Raw genomic sequence first — 13,289 nt, forward strand, 5'->3', positions numbered from 1 at the left:
TTTGTAAGACAGAGAAGCCTCTGATACCACCATGCGTGACTCAGGGGCTGGGGGCAGCACTCAGGCTGTGGAGGTTGGGTTGGGGACTTAGTCTCTGAGCGGATAAAAGCGGGCGGGTCACCAGGTGCACAGAACTTGTTTCAGGTTACCAGGTGCACAAGGAGGCCTCCATCAAGGCGGGGGGCACCCCGAGTCCAAGCATGGGCGGCCGGACTCGTGGGGTGGGGGCAGCACTCAAGCCAAGGAGGTTGGAGTGGGGACTTAGTCTGTGAGCAGAAGAAAGTGGGCGGGTCACCAGGAGCACAGAGCCTGTTTCGGTTTACCAGGTGCACAGAGCCTGTTGCGGGTTAACAGGTGCCTGACAGCGGGACTATAGATGTCTTAGTAATTCCAGGGAGTAACCTATACTCTAAGGCCAAGGGAGAGGGGTGTTGACCGGGTAGGGAGAGTAGGTGTGGAGGCCAGGTCAATGGGGCCTGTCTGGAGGTCAGGAAGGCCCCAGGGAGAAGGCCCAAGTGAATAGGTGTGTGAGTGACACTGTCCTTCAGGGGGGTGGAGCAGGCAAATTAATGTAAAATTGCGTGAGATTAAAATGGACAAACTAAAGGGTGTGCAATATAGAAGGGTAGTCAGTGGCCATTCTGAACCTTGTTTGAGGTCAGTAGGTCACATGACCAAGGAGCTATTGAAATGTTAAAGTTAGACAAATTAATGTATAAACATGTGAGATGAAAATGGACAAACTAAAGGGTGTGCAATGTGTAGGCCCACTGAGTGTACATTCTGAACCTTGTTTGAAGTCAGTAGGTCACATGACCAAAGTGCTATTGAAATTCAAAAATGTAGATAAATAATTTAAAATAGTGTGAGATGTAAATCGACAAAGAACCAGTTTTGAACATTTTAGGACTAATTGAAATGTGAAAAATTAGATTTGTCACTATGTTGATGGTCCCTAACTGCTGTTGGTGGACGTAAGGAAAACTACAGGCAAATATCTGTCGAATATCCATTCTGAAACGGTCTTTACCTCAGTGATTTGTGTTGGGACTAGATCTTGTGGAAGGATCACTTAAATTAATTCCGCACTGACACATCCAGCCCAAAGCAGGAGTTTTAAAAAATGACACAGTACATTTGATTTGAGGCTCAAATGATTTGAGGTTTTATAATGCAACAGTTGTATTTGACACTGTCATCTCATAAAACTGTCTTGTCATTGTTGCAAAAAGTGAGCTGTAATTTATTCAATGTGTTGATAAGCAAATGTATTCATGTTTAATAAATAGTAATCAAATTCCTCAAACTGTTTATTTTACAGCAAAAGGAAATGCTGACATTGCAAGATATGGGCCACCTGCTTGATGGATAGATGTGGTGAAATTGTCCCTTTAATCGGGATGCCGCTAAAACTTCTGGTCTTGGCTATAAAATTATCTTTGAATTTCCCAGTTCAGTCGCTAGATGGAGTATTATGTTCCTCTTCAAGTAAAACGAGCTATCGCGAGATCTAAATTACGGCTCCGAAATCCAAGGACTGCGTTTGACATTTTTAGCAAGCAAAAAGCTAAACATGTCTGAAAAGGAACTGGGGAAAAAGCTGGATCGATGCCTCGCAGATAGCGCCGTTAAACTTGGTAAATAACTCAATTTGTTCCAGAACGTTAGCTATAGTCTGCTTTGCCATATAATACAACTAAAAGTTACATGTCAGTATTAGCTAGCTATCACTTACTGCTAGCTACTGAGCTAGTTAGAAGGTCTGCTAAGGACGAGTAGTAGTAGTAGTAGGTGGTTGTAGCAGCAGCCAGCCAGCCATCCTATTCTCGTAATATAGCTAACGTTAACTGTTACAGTATCAGTTAGTAATTTACAATCACTGTCAGTCCAGTTAGTCACATAGCTAGCGTGCAAGATGTGATTAACAACATGTTTTGGTAGCCAGCAAACATTGTTGCTGCTATTACATAGTTATAACCTGTCCGTGTTTGTCTAAAGGGGTGTAGGGCCTAGAGACATAAGATGTCTCAAGCCATTGGATATTCGTTTACATTTTCTAGGTGTTAAAGGTATGATACTTTGGCATTATACAATGCTTTCATCGTGTATCCTTTTTTATGTGCATTGGTGGAGACAAGATGGCTAGCTACATCTCTGCCAGTACAGGTTCTGGCCCCATATTTCCTGTCTCAGTTCTGTTATCTGAACATTTCTCCCTGTGTTACTTGTTTTAAGGTGCTGGTCTGGGCTTAGGAATCGTGTTTTCTGTGGTATTCTTCAAACGTGAGTACTTTAACTGTTCACAGGATTGTTAACAATGGCCAGAGATAAACATTCTTTATGGGGTGCAGACTGATGATGCAAAATATGGAATATTTGCAGTGGAGCAGCCATTGTGGCCTTGACTATTTCACACTACTGACCTGAACCGAACCAAGCCAAGCCAGGTTGCATTGTGCTGGCCTGTTTGTGCATCAACCACAATTCCTGCAACTCTGCTGGAAAGGAGCATACTCAGCCCTGACCAGATGCATGTTAGTTACATAGCTAGCACATAGAATTTGCTTCTAGGGAGGCTCTTTTGATGGTGTGAACACGTTAAGTCATTAATGAAGGGGGTTGTGCTTTTACATTGGTTGGTTCTCTGTGTTTGGTCTATCGCAATTAGTGCGATAGCCCAAAACTGTGTGCATTCAGTCAATTAACATGGGAGTTACAAAATATTGTGGCCAGACCATTCGGAACATAAGCTCTCACTTGACCACGTGGTCTTAGTTCCCAGTCTAGGAAATAAAATATCTGCACACGGCATGGTTTAGGTCATCACGGTAGTGTGACTCAGACATTTCTGTGAGTAAATGTATTTTCAAGAGAAAATAGCTTGGACAAATTTTGCTTTCCTCAGGACACACCTGGCCAGTTGCCTTTGGCTTAGGAATGGGGCTTGGCATGGCATACACAAACTGCCAGAATGATTTGAGAGCACCATATCTAATTCAGAGAAACATTAAGGTCAGTATAAGAATCCATGCACATTTTGTATTGAGGACGTGTTACTAATGCATAGTATGTTGGACCTACATTCTGCTCAATATCGTACATTGTTCTTGCGTAACGTACTGAGATGTAATTCAAAATGAAAATTGACTCCCTTTTATTTTCACTATTTTCCTCACAGGAGCAGTAGCCAAACGTCAGTGAAGGACTGTCTGTCACGTTTTTGTGATGCTTCGCATTTTGCACCGACCTTCAGCCAGACTAATTTCCTTCTGTGGGTTGACCCTTCCATATGTATTAGTATAATTTATATGTGCCTGAACAGGACAGTCTGTCTTTATTTAGATAAAATAATCATAAAATAAAGACAATTGAGATTGTGTGTGTTTTTAAAACAGCTGATTAGATGTGTAGTGTTTTATCTTCCATTTCACTCTTTGATACAGTTAGTCGGAAGTTTACATACACCTTAGCCAAATACATTTAAACTCAGTTTTTCACAATTCCTGACATTTAATCCTAATAAAAATTCCCTGTTTTAGGTCAGTTAGGATCACCATATTATTTTAAGAATGTGAAATGTTAGAATAATAGTAGAGTGATTTATTTAAGGCTTTTATTTCTTTCATCACATTCCCAGTGGGTCAGAAGTTTACATACACTCAATTAGTATTTGGTAGCAATGCCTTTAAATTGTTTAACTTGGGTCAATCGTTTCGGGTAGCCTTCCACAAACTTCCCACAATACATTGGGTGAATTTGGGTCCATTCCTCCTGACAGAGCTGGTGTAACTGAGTCAGGTTTGTAGGCCTCCTTGCTCGCACACGCCTTTTCAGTTCTGCCCACACATTTTCTATAGGATTGAGGTGAAGGCTTTGTGATGGCCTTACTCAGTTCCACCAGCTCTGTCAGGAGGAATGGGCCCAAATTCACCCAACTTATTGTGGGAAGCTTGTGGAAGGCTAGCCAAAACATTTGACCCAAGTTAAATAATTTAAAGGCAATGCTACCAAATACTAATTGAGTGTATGTAAACTTCTGACCCACTGGGAATGTGATGAAAGAAATAAAAGCCGAAATCATTCTCTACTATTTCACATTCTTAAAATAAAGTGGTGATCCTAACATACCTAAGGGAATTTTTACTAGGATTAAATGTCAGGAATTGTGAAAAACTGAGTTTGAATGTATTTGGCTAAAGTGTATGTAAACTTCCGACTTCAACCGTGCCAGCTTAATTTCATGACCAAGATTTTGATAGCTGTGCCAAGTAAATTGAGATTTTGATGTACCGATTGTATGGCATATGGTGTATGAGCTGGGATTTTATATATACAGTGGGGAGAATAAGTATTTGATACACTGACGATTTTGCAGGTTTTCCTACTTACAAAGCATGTAGAGGTCTGTAATTTTATCATAGGTACACTTCAGCTGTGAGAGACGGAATCTAAAACAAATATCCAGAAAATCACATTGTATGATTTAAGTAATTAATTTGCATTTTATTGCATGACATAAGTATTTGATACATCAGAAAAGCAGAACTTAATATTTGGTACAGAAACCTTTGCAATTACAGAGATCATACGTTTCCTGTAGTTCTTGACCAGGTTTGCACACACTGCAGCAGGGATTTTGGCCCACTCCTTCATACAGACCTTCTCCAGATCCTTCAGGTTTCGGGGCTGTCGCTGGGCAATATGGACTTTCAGCTCCCTCCAAAGATTTTCTATTGGGTTCAGATCTGGAGACTGGCTAGGCCACTCCAGGACCTTGAGATGCTTCTTACGGAACCACTCCTTAGTTGCCCTGGCTGTGTGTTTCGGGTCGTTGTCATGCTGGAAGACCCAGCCACGACCCGTCTTCAATGCTCTTACTGAGGGAAGGAGGTTGTTGGCCAAGATCTCGCAATACATTGCCCCATCCATCCATCCTCAATACGGTGCAGTCATTCTGTCCCCTTTGCAAAAAAGCATCCCCAAAGAATGATGTTTCCACCTCCATGCTTCACGGTTGGGATGGTGTTCTTGGGGTTGTACTCATCCTTCTTCCTCCAAACACAGCGAATGGAGTTTAGATCAAAAAGCTCTATTTTTGTCTCATCAGACCACATGACCTTCTCCCATTCCTCCTCTGGATCATCCAGATGGTCATTGGCAAACTTCAGACGGGCCTGGACATGCGCTGGCTTGAGCAGGGGGACCTTGCGTGCGCTGCGGGATTTTAATCCATGACGGCGTAGTGTGTTACTAATGGTTTTCTTTGAGACTGTGGTCCCAGCTCTCTTCGGGTCATTGACCAGGTCCTGCCGTGTAGTTCTGGGCTGATCCCTCACCTTCCTCATGATCATTGATGCCCCACGAGGTGAGATATTGCATGAACCCCAGACCAAGGGTGATTGACCGTCGTTGTCACGTAGAGCAGGCCAGAAGGCTGTACTGGAAAACCTAACCTCTATCAAAGGAAAAAAAGATGACGGAGCCACAAAAGTTCTTCAGTGCAAGGGTGTTTATTTACAAAGTGATTCATATATATACACTGCTCAAAAAAAATAAAGGGAACACTAAAATAACACATCCTAGATCTGAATGAATGAAATATTCTTATTAAATACTTTTTTCTTTACATAGTTGAATGTGCTGACAACAAAATCACACAAAAATGATCAATGGAAATTAAATTTATCAACCCATGGAGGTCTGGATTTGGACTGTCACACTCAAAATTAAAGTGGAAAACCACACTACAGGCTGATCCAACTTTGATGTAATGTCCTTAAAACAAGTCAAAATGAGGCTCAGTAGTGTGTGTGGCCTCCACGTGCCTGTATGACCTCCCTACAATGCCTGGGCATGCTCCTGATGAGGTGGCGCATGGTCTCCTGAGGGATCTCCTCCCAGACCTGGACTAAAGCATCCGCCAACTCCTGGACAGTCTGTGGTACAACGTGGTGTTGGTGGATGGAGCGAGACATGATGTCCCAGATGTGCTCAATTGGATTCAGGTCTGGGGAACGGGCGGGCCAGTCCATAGCATCAATGCCTTCCTCTTGCAGGAACTGCTGACACACTCCAGCCACATGAGGTCTAGCATTGTCTTGCATTAGGAGGAACCCAAGGCCAACCGCACCAGCATATGGTCTCACAAGGGGTCTGAGGATCTCATCTCGGTACCTAATGGCAGTCAGGCTACCTCTGGCGAGCACATGGAGGAAAGAAATGAAAAGAAATGCCACCCCACACCATGACTGACCCGCCGCCAAACCAGTCATGCTGGAGGATGTTGCAGGCAGCAGAATGTTCTCCACGGCGTCTCCAGACTGTCACGTCTGTCACATGTGCTCAGTGTGAACCTGCTTTCATCTGTGAAGAGCACAGGGCGCCAGTGGCGAATTTGCCAATCTTGGTGTTCTCTGGCAAATGCCAAACGTCCTGCACGGTGTTGGGCTGTAAGCACAACCCCCACCTGTGGATGTCGGGCCCTCATACCACCCTCATGGAGTCTGTTTCTGACTGTTTGAGCAGACACATGCACATTTGTGGCCTGCTGGAGGTCATTTTGCAGGGCTCTGGCAGTGCTCCTCCTGCTCCTCCTTGCACAAAGGCGGAGGTAGTGGTCCTGCTGCTGGGTTGTTGCCCTCCTACGGCCTCCTCCACGTCTCCTGATGTACTGGCCTGTGTCCTGGTAGCGCCTCCATGCCCTGGACACTACGCTGACAGACACAGCAAACCTTCTTGCCACAGCTCGCATTGATGTGCCATCCTGGATGAGCTGCACTACCTGAGCCACTTGTGTGGGTTGTAGACTCCGTCTCATGCTACCACTAGAGTGAAAGCACCGCCAGCATTCAAAAGTGACCAAAACATCAGCCAGGAAGCATAGGAACTGAGAAGTGGTCTGTGGTCACCACCTGCAGAACCACTCCTTTATTGGGGGTGTCTTGCTAATTGCCTATAATTTCCACCTGTTGTCTATTCCATTTGCACAACAGCATGTGAAATGTATTGTCAATCAGTGTTGCTTCCTAAGTGGACAGTTTGATTTCACAGAAGTGTGATTGACTTGGAGTTACATTGTGTTGTTTAAGTGTTCCCTTTTTTGAGCAGTGTATATACACACACACACACACAGTGGCAAGAAACAGAATGTCAACCTTTTGGAAATACCTGGATTTCTGCATAAATTGGTAAAAATTTGATCTGCTCTTCATCTAGGTCATAACAATAGACAAACACCATCTGTTTAAACTAACACACAAACAATTATACATTTCCATGTCTTTATTGAACACACTGTGTAAACATTCACAGTGCTGGGTGGGAAAAGTATGTGAACCCTTGAATTTAATAACTGGTTGACCCTCCTTTGGCAGCAATAACCTCAACTAAACGTTTTCTGTAGTTGCGGATCAGACCTGCACAACAGTCAGGAGGAATTTTGGACCATTCCACTTGACAAAACTTTTTCAATTCAGCAATATTCTTTGGATGTCTGATGTGAACCGCTCTCTTGAGGTCATGCCACAGCATCTCAATCGGGTTGAGGTCAGGACTTTGATTGTGCCACTCCAGGAGGCATATTTCCTTCTCTTGTTGATTTACTTTGTGTTTTGGGTCGTTGTCCTGTTGTTTCACCCAACTTCTTTTGAGCTTCAATTGACGGACAGATAACCTCATATTCTCCTTCAAAATGTCTCGATAAGCTTGGTAATACATTTTTCCGTCGACGATAGCAAGCTGTCCAGGCTCTGATGGAGCAAAGCAGCCCCAAACCATGATGCTCCCTCCACCATACTTTACAGTTGGGATGAAGTTTTGATGTTGGCGTGCTGTGCCTTTTTTTCTCCACACATAGTGTTGTGTGTTCCTTCCAACCAACTCAACTGTCGTTTCATCTGTCCACAGAATATTTTGCCAGTAGCGCTGTTTAACATCCAGGTGCACTTTTTCCAACTTCAGACGTGCAGCAATGTTATTTTTGGACAGCAGTGGCTTCTTCCGTGGTGTCTTCCCATGAACACCATTCTTGTTTAGTGTTTTACGTATCGTAGACTCGTTAAGAGATGTTAGCATGTTCCAGAGATTTCTGTAAATCTTTAGCTGACCCTCTAGGATTCTTCTTAACCTCATTGAACATTCTGCACTGTGCTCTTGCATTCATTTTGCAGGACGGCCACTCCCAGGGAGAGTAGCAATAGTGCTGAACTTTCTCCGTTTATAGACAATTTGTCTTTCCGTGGACTGATGAACATCAAGGCTTTTAGAGATACTTTTGTAACCTTTTCCAGCTTTAAGTAAGTCACATTCTTAATCTTAGGTCTTCTGAGATCGCTTTTGTTTGAGACATGCTTCATATCAGGCAATGCTTCTTGTGAATAGCAAACTCAAATTTTGTGAATGTATTTATAGGTCAAGGCAGCTCTAATCAACATCTCCAATCTCATCTCATTGATTGGACTCCAGGTTAGCTGACTCCTGACTCCAAATAGCTTTTGGAGAAGTCATTAGCCTCTGGGTTCGCATACTTTTTCCAAACTACACTGTGAATGTTTAAATGATGTATTCAATATAGACAAGAAAAATACCATTTGTGTTATTAGTTTAAGCATACTGTTTGTCTATTGTTGTGACTTAGATGAAAATCAGATCAAATGTCATGACCAATTTATGCAGATATCCAGGTAATTCCAAATGGTTCACATACTTTTTCTTGCCACTCAACCAGTCAAATGTTTGGACACCTACTTATTCCAGGGTTTTTCTTTTATTTCTATTTTACTATTTTCTACACTGTACAATAATAGTTAAGACATCAAAAGCGTTCTCCTGGCATCCGCCAAACCCAGATTTGTCCGTCGAACTGCCAGATGGTGAACCATGATTCATCACTCCAGGGAAAGCGTTTCCACTGCTTCAGAGTCCAATGGCGGCAAGCTTTACACCACTCCTGCCGACGCTTGGCATTCCACATGGTGATCTTAGGCTTGTGTGCGACTGCTTGGCCATGGAAACCCATTTCATGAAGCTCCCGATGAATAGTTATGCTGACGTTGGTTCCAGAGGCGGTTTGGAACTCGGTAGTGAGTGTTGCAACTAAGAATAGACTATTTGTTTTACTCGCTTCAGCACTCAGTGGTCCCGTTCTGTGAGCTTTGTGTGGCCTACATTTTTAAGACAAAGTGCCGAAACAGAATTGGTTTTCAGTTGTTGTGTGTACATGGACAACACAAGCATTCAGCCATCTGCTAATTTTCTCATTGATGAAACATTTGATCTCAATACAGCTTTCTTTTCCCAAAACTATAATCTGTTTACGGACAGAGTGGACTAAGTTTTGTAGACTTTACCCTTTGCCAAAGTTTTTTTTAAATGTTGTTTAGAAGGAGTGCAAGGGAAAATGTAATTATTGCACACACACTTCAGAGTTGGCGTTCCCTAACAGAAACCTGCAAATACATGCTAGAATGCGCCAATAGAATGTTGTTTGCTCGTGCTAGGCTCTGCCCACCTCCTTGCTTGTTCTGTCCAGTATGATTCATTTGCTCCCATTGAAAACAACAGGCTGTGGTCTATCTTGGGTTAGTTATAAGAAAATCTTTGACTGCTCCTTCTGAGAAGTACCAATATGGTGGACGGTGGCTTCATAGCCCCCCATTGGCCAATACAAAGCATCAGCAATCTAGTGTTTGTTTACATCATTGATCTGCACTAGAAATACTTGTCAAGTGTTTACCCTGCAAATCCCCTACCACCCAAACGGTGGAAATAATGAACAGCTGACTGAATTCCTATGATACACAGGCCTTCACTTATGTCAATAGTTTCACTTTACAACTTTATTGAAGTGGGACCCCTTGGTGTAACAGCTAAGGTGGTGTGTTGACTGTCACAACGTTGTGGGTTCAATCCTCGGTCAGGACCACCCCCTGATTTGTCTACAATATTGTCAGAAGTGGGTTGGACCCCAAGAGCATGTAGCAGGTGTGAGGAATCTACAGGAGTGAAGTACTCTGAGAAGGAAGTGGGTAATGTAGCAGCCTCATCAAGAGGTTCAGATCTCTTGGCATAACAGCAAAGGTGTTGACAGTCACAAGGTCACAGGCTCAAGCCCCAGTTAGGACTAACCCTGACTTCACAATGTTGTAAATATTTGTATTGTTTCTGTATTTTTATTGTGAGTGCTTGTGAGTAAAGCTTTTTGATGGTGTTGCAAACACACCACCTGGCACGTGACTGTGCAGATGCCAATAAAGACGGAGGAGGAGATTTCCAATGTAGCCTATTCATAATACATCATGTGAAAAATGTGGTGTATTTTTTGTTGTCAATATTACAAAGTACACAAATATTCCAGTAAAGTTAACAAGTAATAGAAGTCTTGGTTTTAATAAAATAATCATTGGCAAGTCACTTCCAGTAGTTTTATTGTCAAATGTCCAGTCACTTGAGAACAAGATGGTTTGTATTTGTATTTATTATTGATCCCCATTAGCTGATTCCAAGGCAGCAGCTACCCTTCCTGGGGTCCAGCAAAATTAAGCCAGTTTATACCATTTAAAACATTACAATACATTCACAGATTTCACAACACACTGTGTTCCCTCAGGCCCCTACTCTACCACATCTACCCTACTATATATGTGTGTATAGTGTGTATGTTGTTGTGTGTTGTTCATGTGTCTGTGCCTATGTTTGTGTTGCTTCACAGTCCCCACTGTTCCATAAGTTGTTTTTTTTATTTGTTTTTTAAATCAAATTTTACTGCTTGCATCAGTTACTTGATGTGGAATAAAGTTCCATGTAGTCATGGCTCTATGTAGTACTGTGCTCTTCCCATTGTCTGTAATGGACTTGGAGAATGTGAAGAGATGTCTTGTGGGGTATGCATGCGTGTCTGAGCTGTGTGCCAGTAGTTTAGATAGACAGCTCGGTGCATTTAGCATGTCAATACCTCTCAAAAATACAAGTAGTGATGAAGTAAATCTCTCCTCCACTTTGAGTCAGGAGAGATTGACATGCATATTATTAATATTTGCTCTCTGTGCTGCCCTGTTCTAAGCCAATTGCAATTTTCCAAAGTCATTTTTTGTGGCACCTGACCACACGACTGAACAGTAGTCAAGGTGTGACAACTTGCTCAATTTCCACATTATTTATTACAAGATTTAGTTGAGGTTTAGGGTTTAGTGAATGATTTTTCCCAAATACAATGCTTTTAGTTTTAGGGATAACTTATTCCTTGCCACCCACTCTGAAACCAACTGCAGCTCTTTGTTAAGTGTTGCAGTCATTTCAGTAACTGTAGTAGCTGACATGTATAGTGTTGAGTCATCCGCATAAATAGACACTCTGTCTTTACTCAAAGTCAGTGGCATGTTAGTAAAAATGGAAAAAAGCAAGGGGGCTAAACAGCTACCCGGGGGAATTCCTGATTCTACCTGGATTATGTGTTCTGTTAGACAAGTAACTCTTTATCCACATTAAAGCAGGGAGTGTAAAGCCATAACAAGTTTTTCCAGCAGCAGACTATGATCAATAATGTTAAAAGCTGCACTGAAGTCTAACAAGACAGCCCCCACTATCATTTTATCATCCATTTCTCAGCAAATCATGAGTAATTTGTGTAAGTGCTGTGCTTGTTGAGTGACCTTCCCTATAAGTGTGCTGAAATTCTGTTGTCAATTTGTTTACTGTGAAATAGCATTGTATCTGGTCAAACACATTTTTTTCCAGAAGTTTACTATGGTTGGTAACCGGCTTATTGGTCGGCTATTTGAGCCAGTAAAGGGGGCTTTATTATTCTTGGGTAGCGGAATGACTTTAGCTTCCCTCCAGGCCTGAGGGCACACACTTTCTAGTAGGCTTAAATTGAAGATGTGACAAATAGGAGTGGCAATATCGTCTGCTATTATCCTCAGTAATTTTCCATCCAGATTGTCAGACCCCGGTGGCTTGTCATTGTTGATAGACAACAATAATTTTTTCACCTCTTCCACACTGACTTTACAGATTTCAAAAGTACAATTCTCGTCTTTCATAATTTGGTCCGATATACTTGGATGTGTAGTGTCAGCATTTGTTGGTGGCATCTCACCCCTTAGTTTGCTTATCTTGCCAATGAAAAAGTCATTAAAGTAGTTGGCAATATCAGTGGGCTTTGTGATGAATTTTTTCATTCCACCTTTATTTAACCAGGTAGGCCAGTTGAGAACAAGTTCTCATTTACAACTGCGACCTGGCCAAGATGAAGCAAAGCAGTGCGACAAAAACAACAACAACAGAGTTACACATAAACAAACATACAGTCAGTAACACAATAGAAAAATCTATGTACAGTGTGTGCAAATGTAGAAGATTAGGGAGGTAACGCAAAAAATAGGCCATAAAGGTGAAAAAATTACAATTTAGCATGAAAGTGCCATCTGATTCAATGAATGATGGAGCCGAGTTGACTTTTTTCCCCAAAATGTAATTTAAGGTTCCCCAAAGCTTTTTACTATCATTCTTAATAGAAATGATCTTTGTTTCAGAGTATAGTTTATTTTAATTTAGTTTAGTCACATGATTTCTTAATATGCAGTACGTTTGCTAATAAATTGGGCTGCCAGACTTATTTGCCATACCTTTTGCCTCATCCCTCTCAACCATATTATATTTCAGTTCCTCATCAATCCAAGGGGATTTAACAGTTTTTACAGTAATTTTCTTAATGGGTGAGTGCTTATTAGGAACTGGAATAAGCAATTTCATAAAAGTACAGCTTCTGGTTGCTCCTCATTACACACTACAGACCAGCAATATTATTTACATCATCAACATATGAATCACTACAGCACTATGAATCACTGGTTGAGCTCCGTTGGAGAGTTTCCTACAAACATGATGTGAAAAGCTATAATATTCCATGCTTTTCAAAAACTTGTCTGATGAGTGATATAAGTATACTACGGTCTAAATACTGTAGTATTCCCATATGTATATACTATTTACTGTAGTGTTTTTGCTGACATGACTAGTATATTGCAGTAACACCTGCTGATTAGGGTTAGCTAAAATGGCACAACTACCAGACTACGCCAGTTACTGTTTAATGAGGGGAACACCTCAACCAGAACATAAGAGAGGTTCGTGACAGGCCACCTATTGAGTTGGGTCAACAGTTCTGAGCAATGTAATGGTCCAGACAACACCTTAGCAAAAATATTATATTTTTATTACAATTTTAACATTAAGTGTTTTAGGCACGTTATGGACCCATTAAATGGAAACAGTACCTAGGCAGATACAGT

General features: G+C 41.8%; 1 protein-coding gene across 1 annotated transcript; it reads left to right on the forward strand.

The window, feature by feature from the left end:
* Positions 1 to 1,465: 1,465 nt before the first annotated feature.
* Positions 1,466 to 3,394, forward strand: LOC110492251 (MICOS complex subunit MIC10). Its single transcript, XM_021566398.1, has 4 exons — positions 1,466 to 1,637; positions 2,236 to 2,283; positions 2,906 to 3,012; positions 3,179 to 3,394. The coding sequence occupies exons 1-4, from the start codon at positions 1,574 to 1,576 to the stop codon at positions 3,185 to 3,187; spliced, it is 228 nt and encodes a 75-aa protein (XP_021422073.1). The 5' UTR covers positions 1,466 to 1,573; the 3' UTR covers positions 3,188 to 3,394.
* The last annotated feature ends 9,895 nt before the right edge of the window (positions 3,395 to 13,289 follow it).

This window comes from Oncorhynchus mykiss, chromosome 16, assembly GCF_013265735.2.
Source record: "Oncorhynchus mykiss isolate Arlee chromosome 16, USDA_OmykA_1.1, whole genome shotgun sequence".
Taxonomy (NCBI): Eukaryota; Metazoa; Chordata; class Actinopteri; order Salmoniformes; family Salmonidae; genus Oncorhynchus; species Oncorhynchus mykiss.

Bases quoted from the DNA above. Each gene is read 5' to 3' on its own strand.
- LOC110492251 (XM_021566398.1), top strand. From the start codon at position 1,574: ATGTCTGAAAAGGAACTGGGGAAAAAGCTGGATCGATGCCTCGCAGAT. The intron at 1,638-2,235 runs GTAAATAACTCA...ACTTGTTTTAAG, and splicing joins AGATAGCGCCGTTAAACTTG to GTGCTGGTCTGGGCTTAGGA. The intron at 2,284-2,905 runs GTGAGTACTTTA...TGCTTTCCTCAG, and splicing joins TTCTGTGGTATTCTTCAAAC to GACACACCTGGCCAGTTGCC.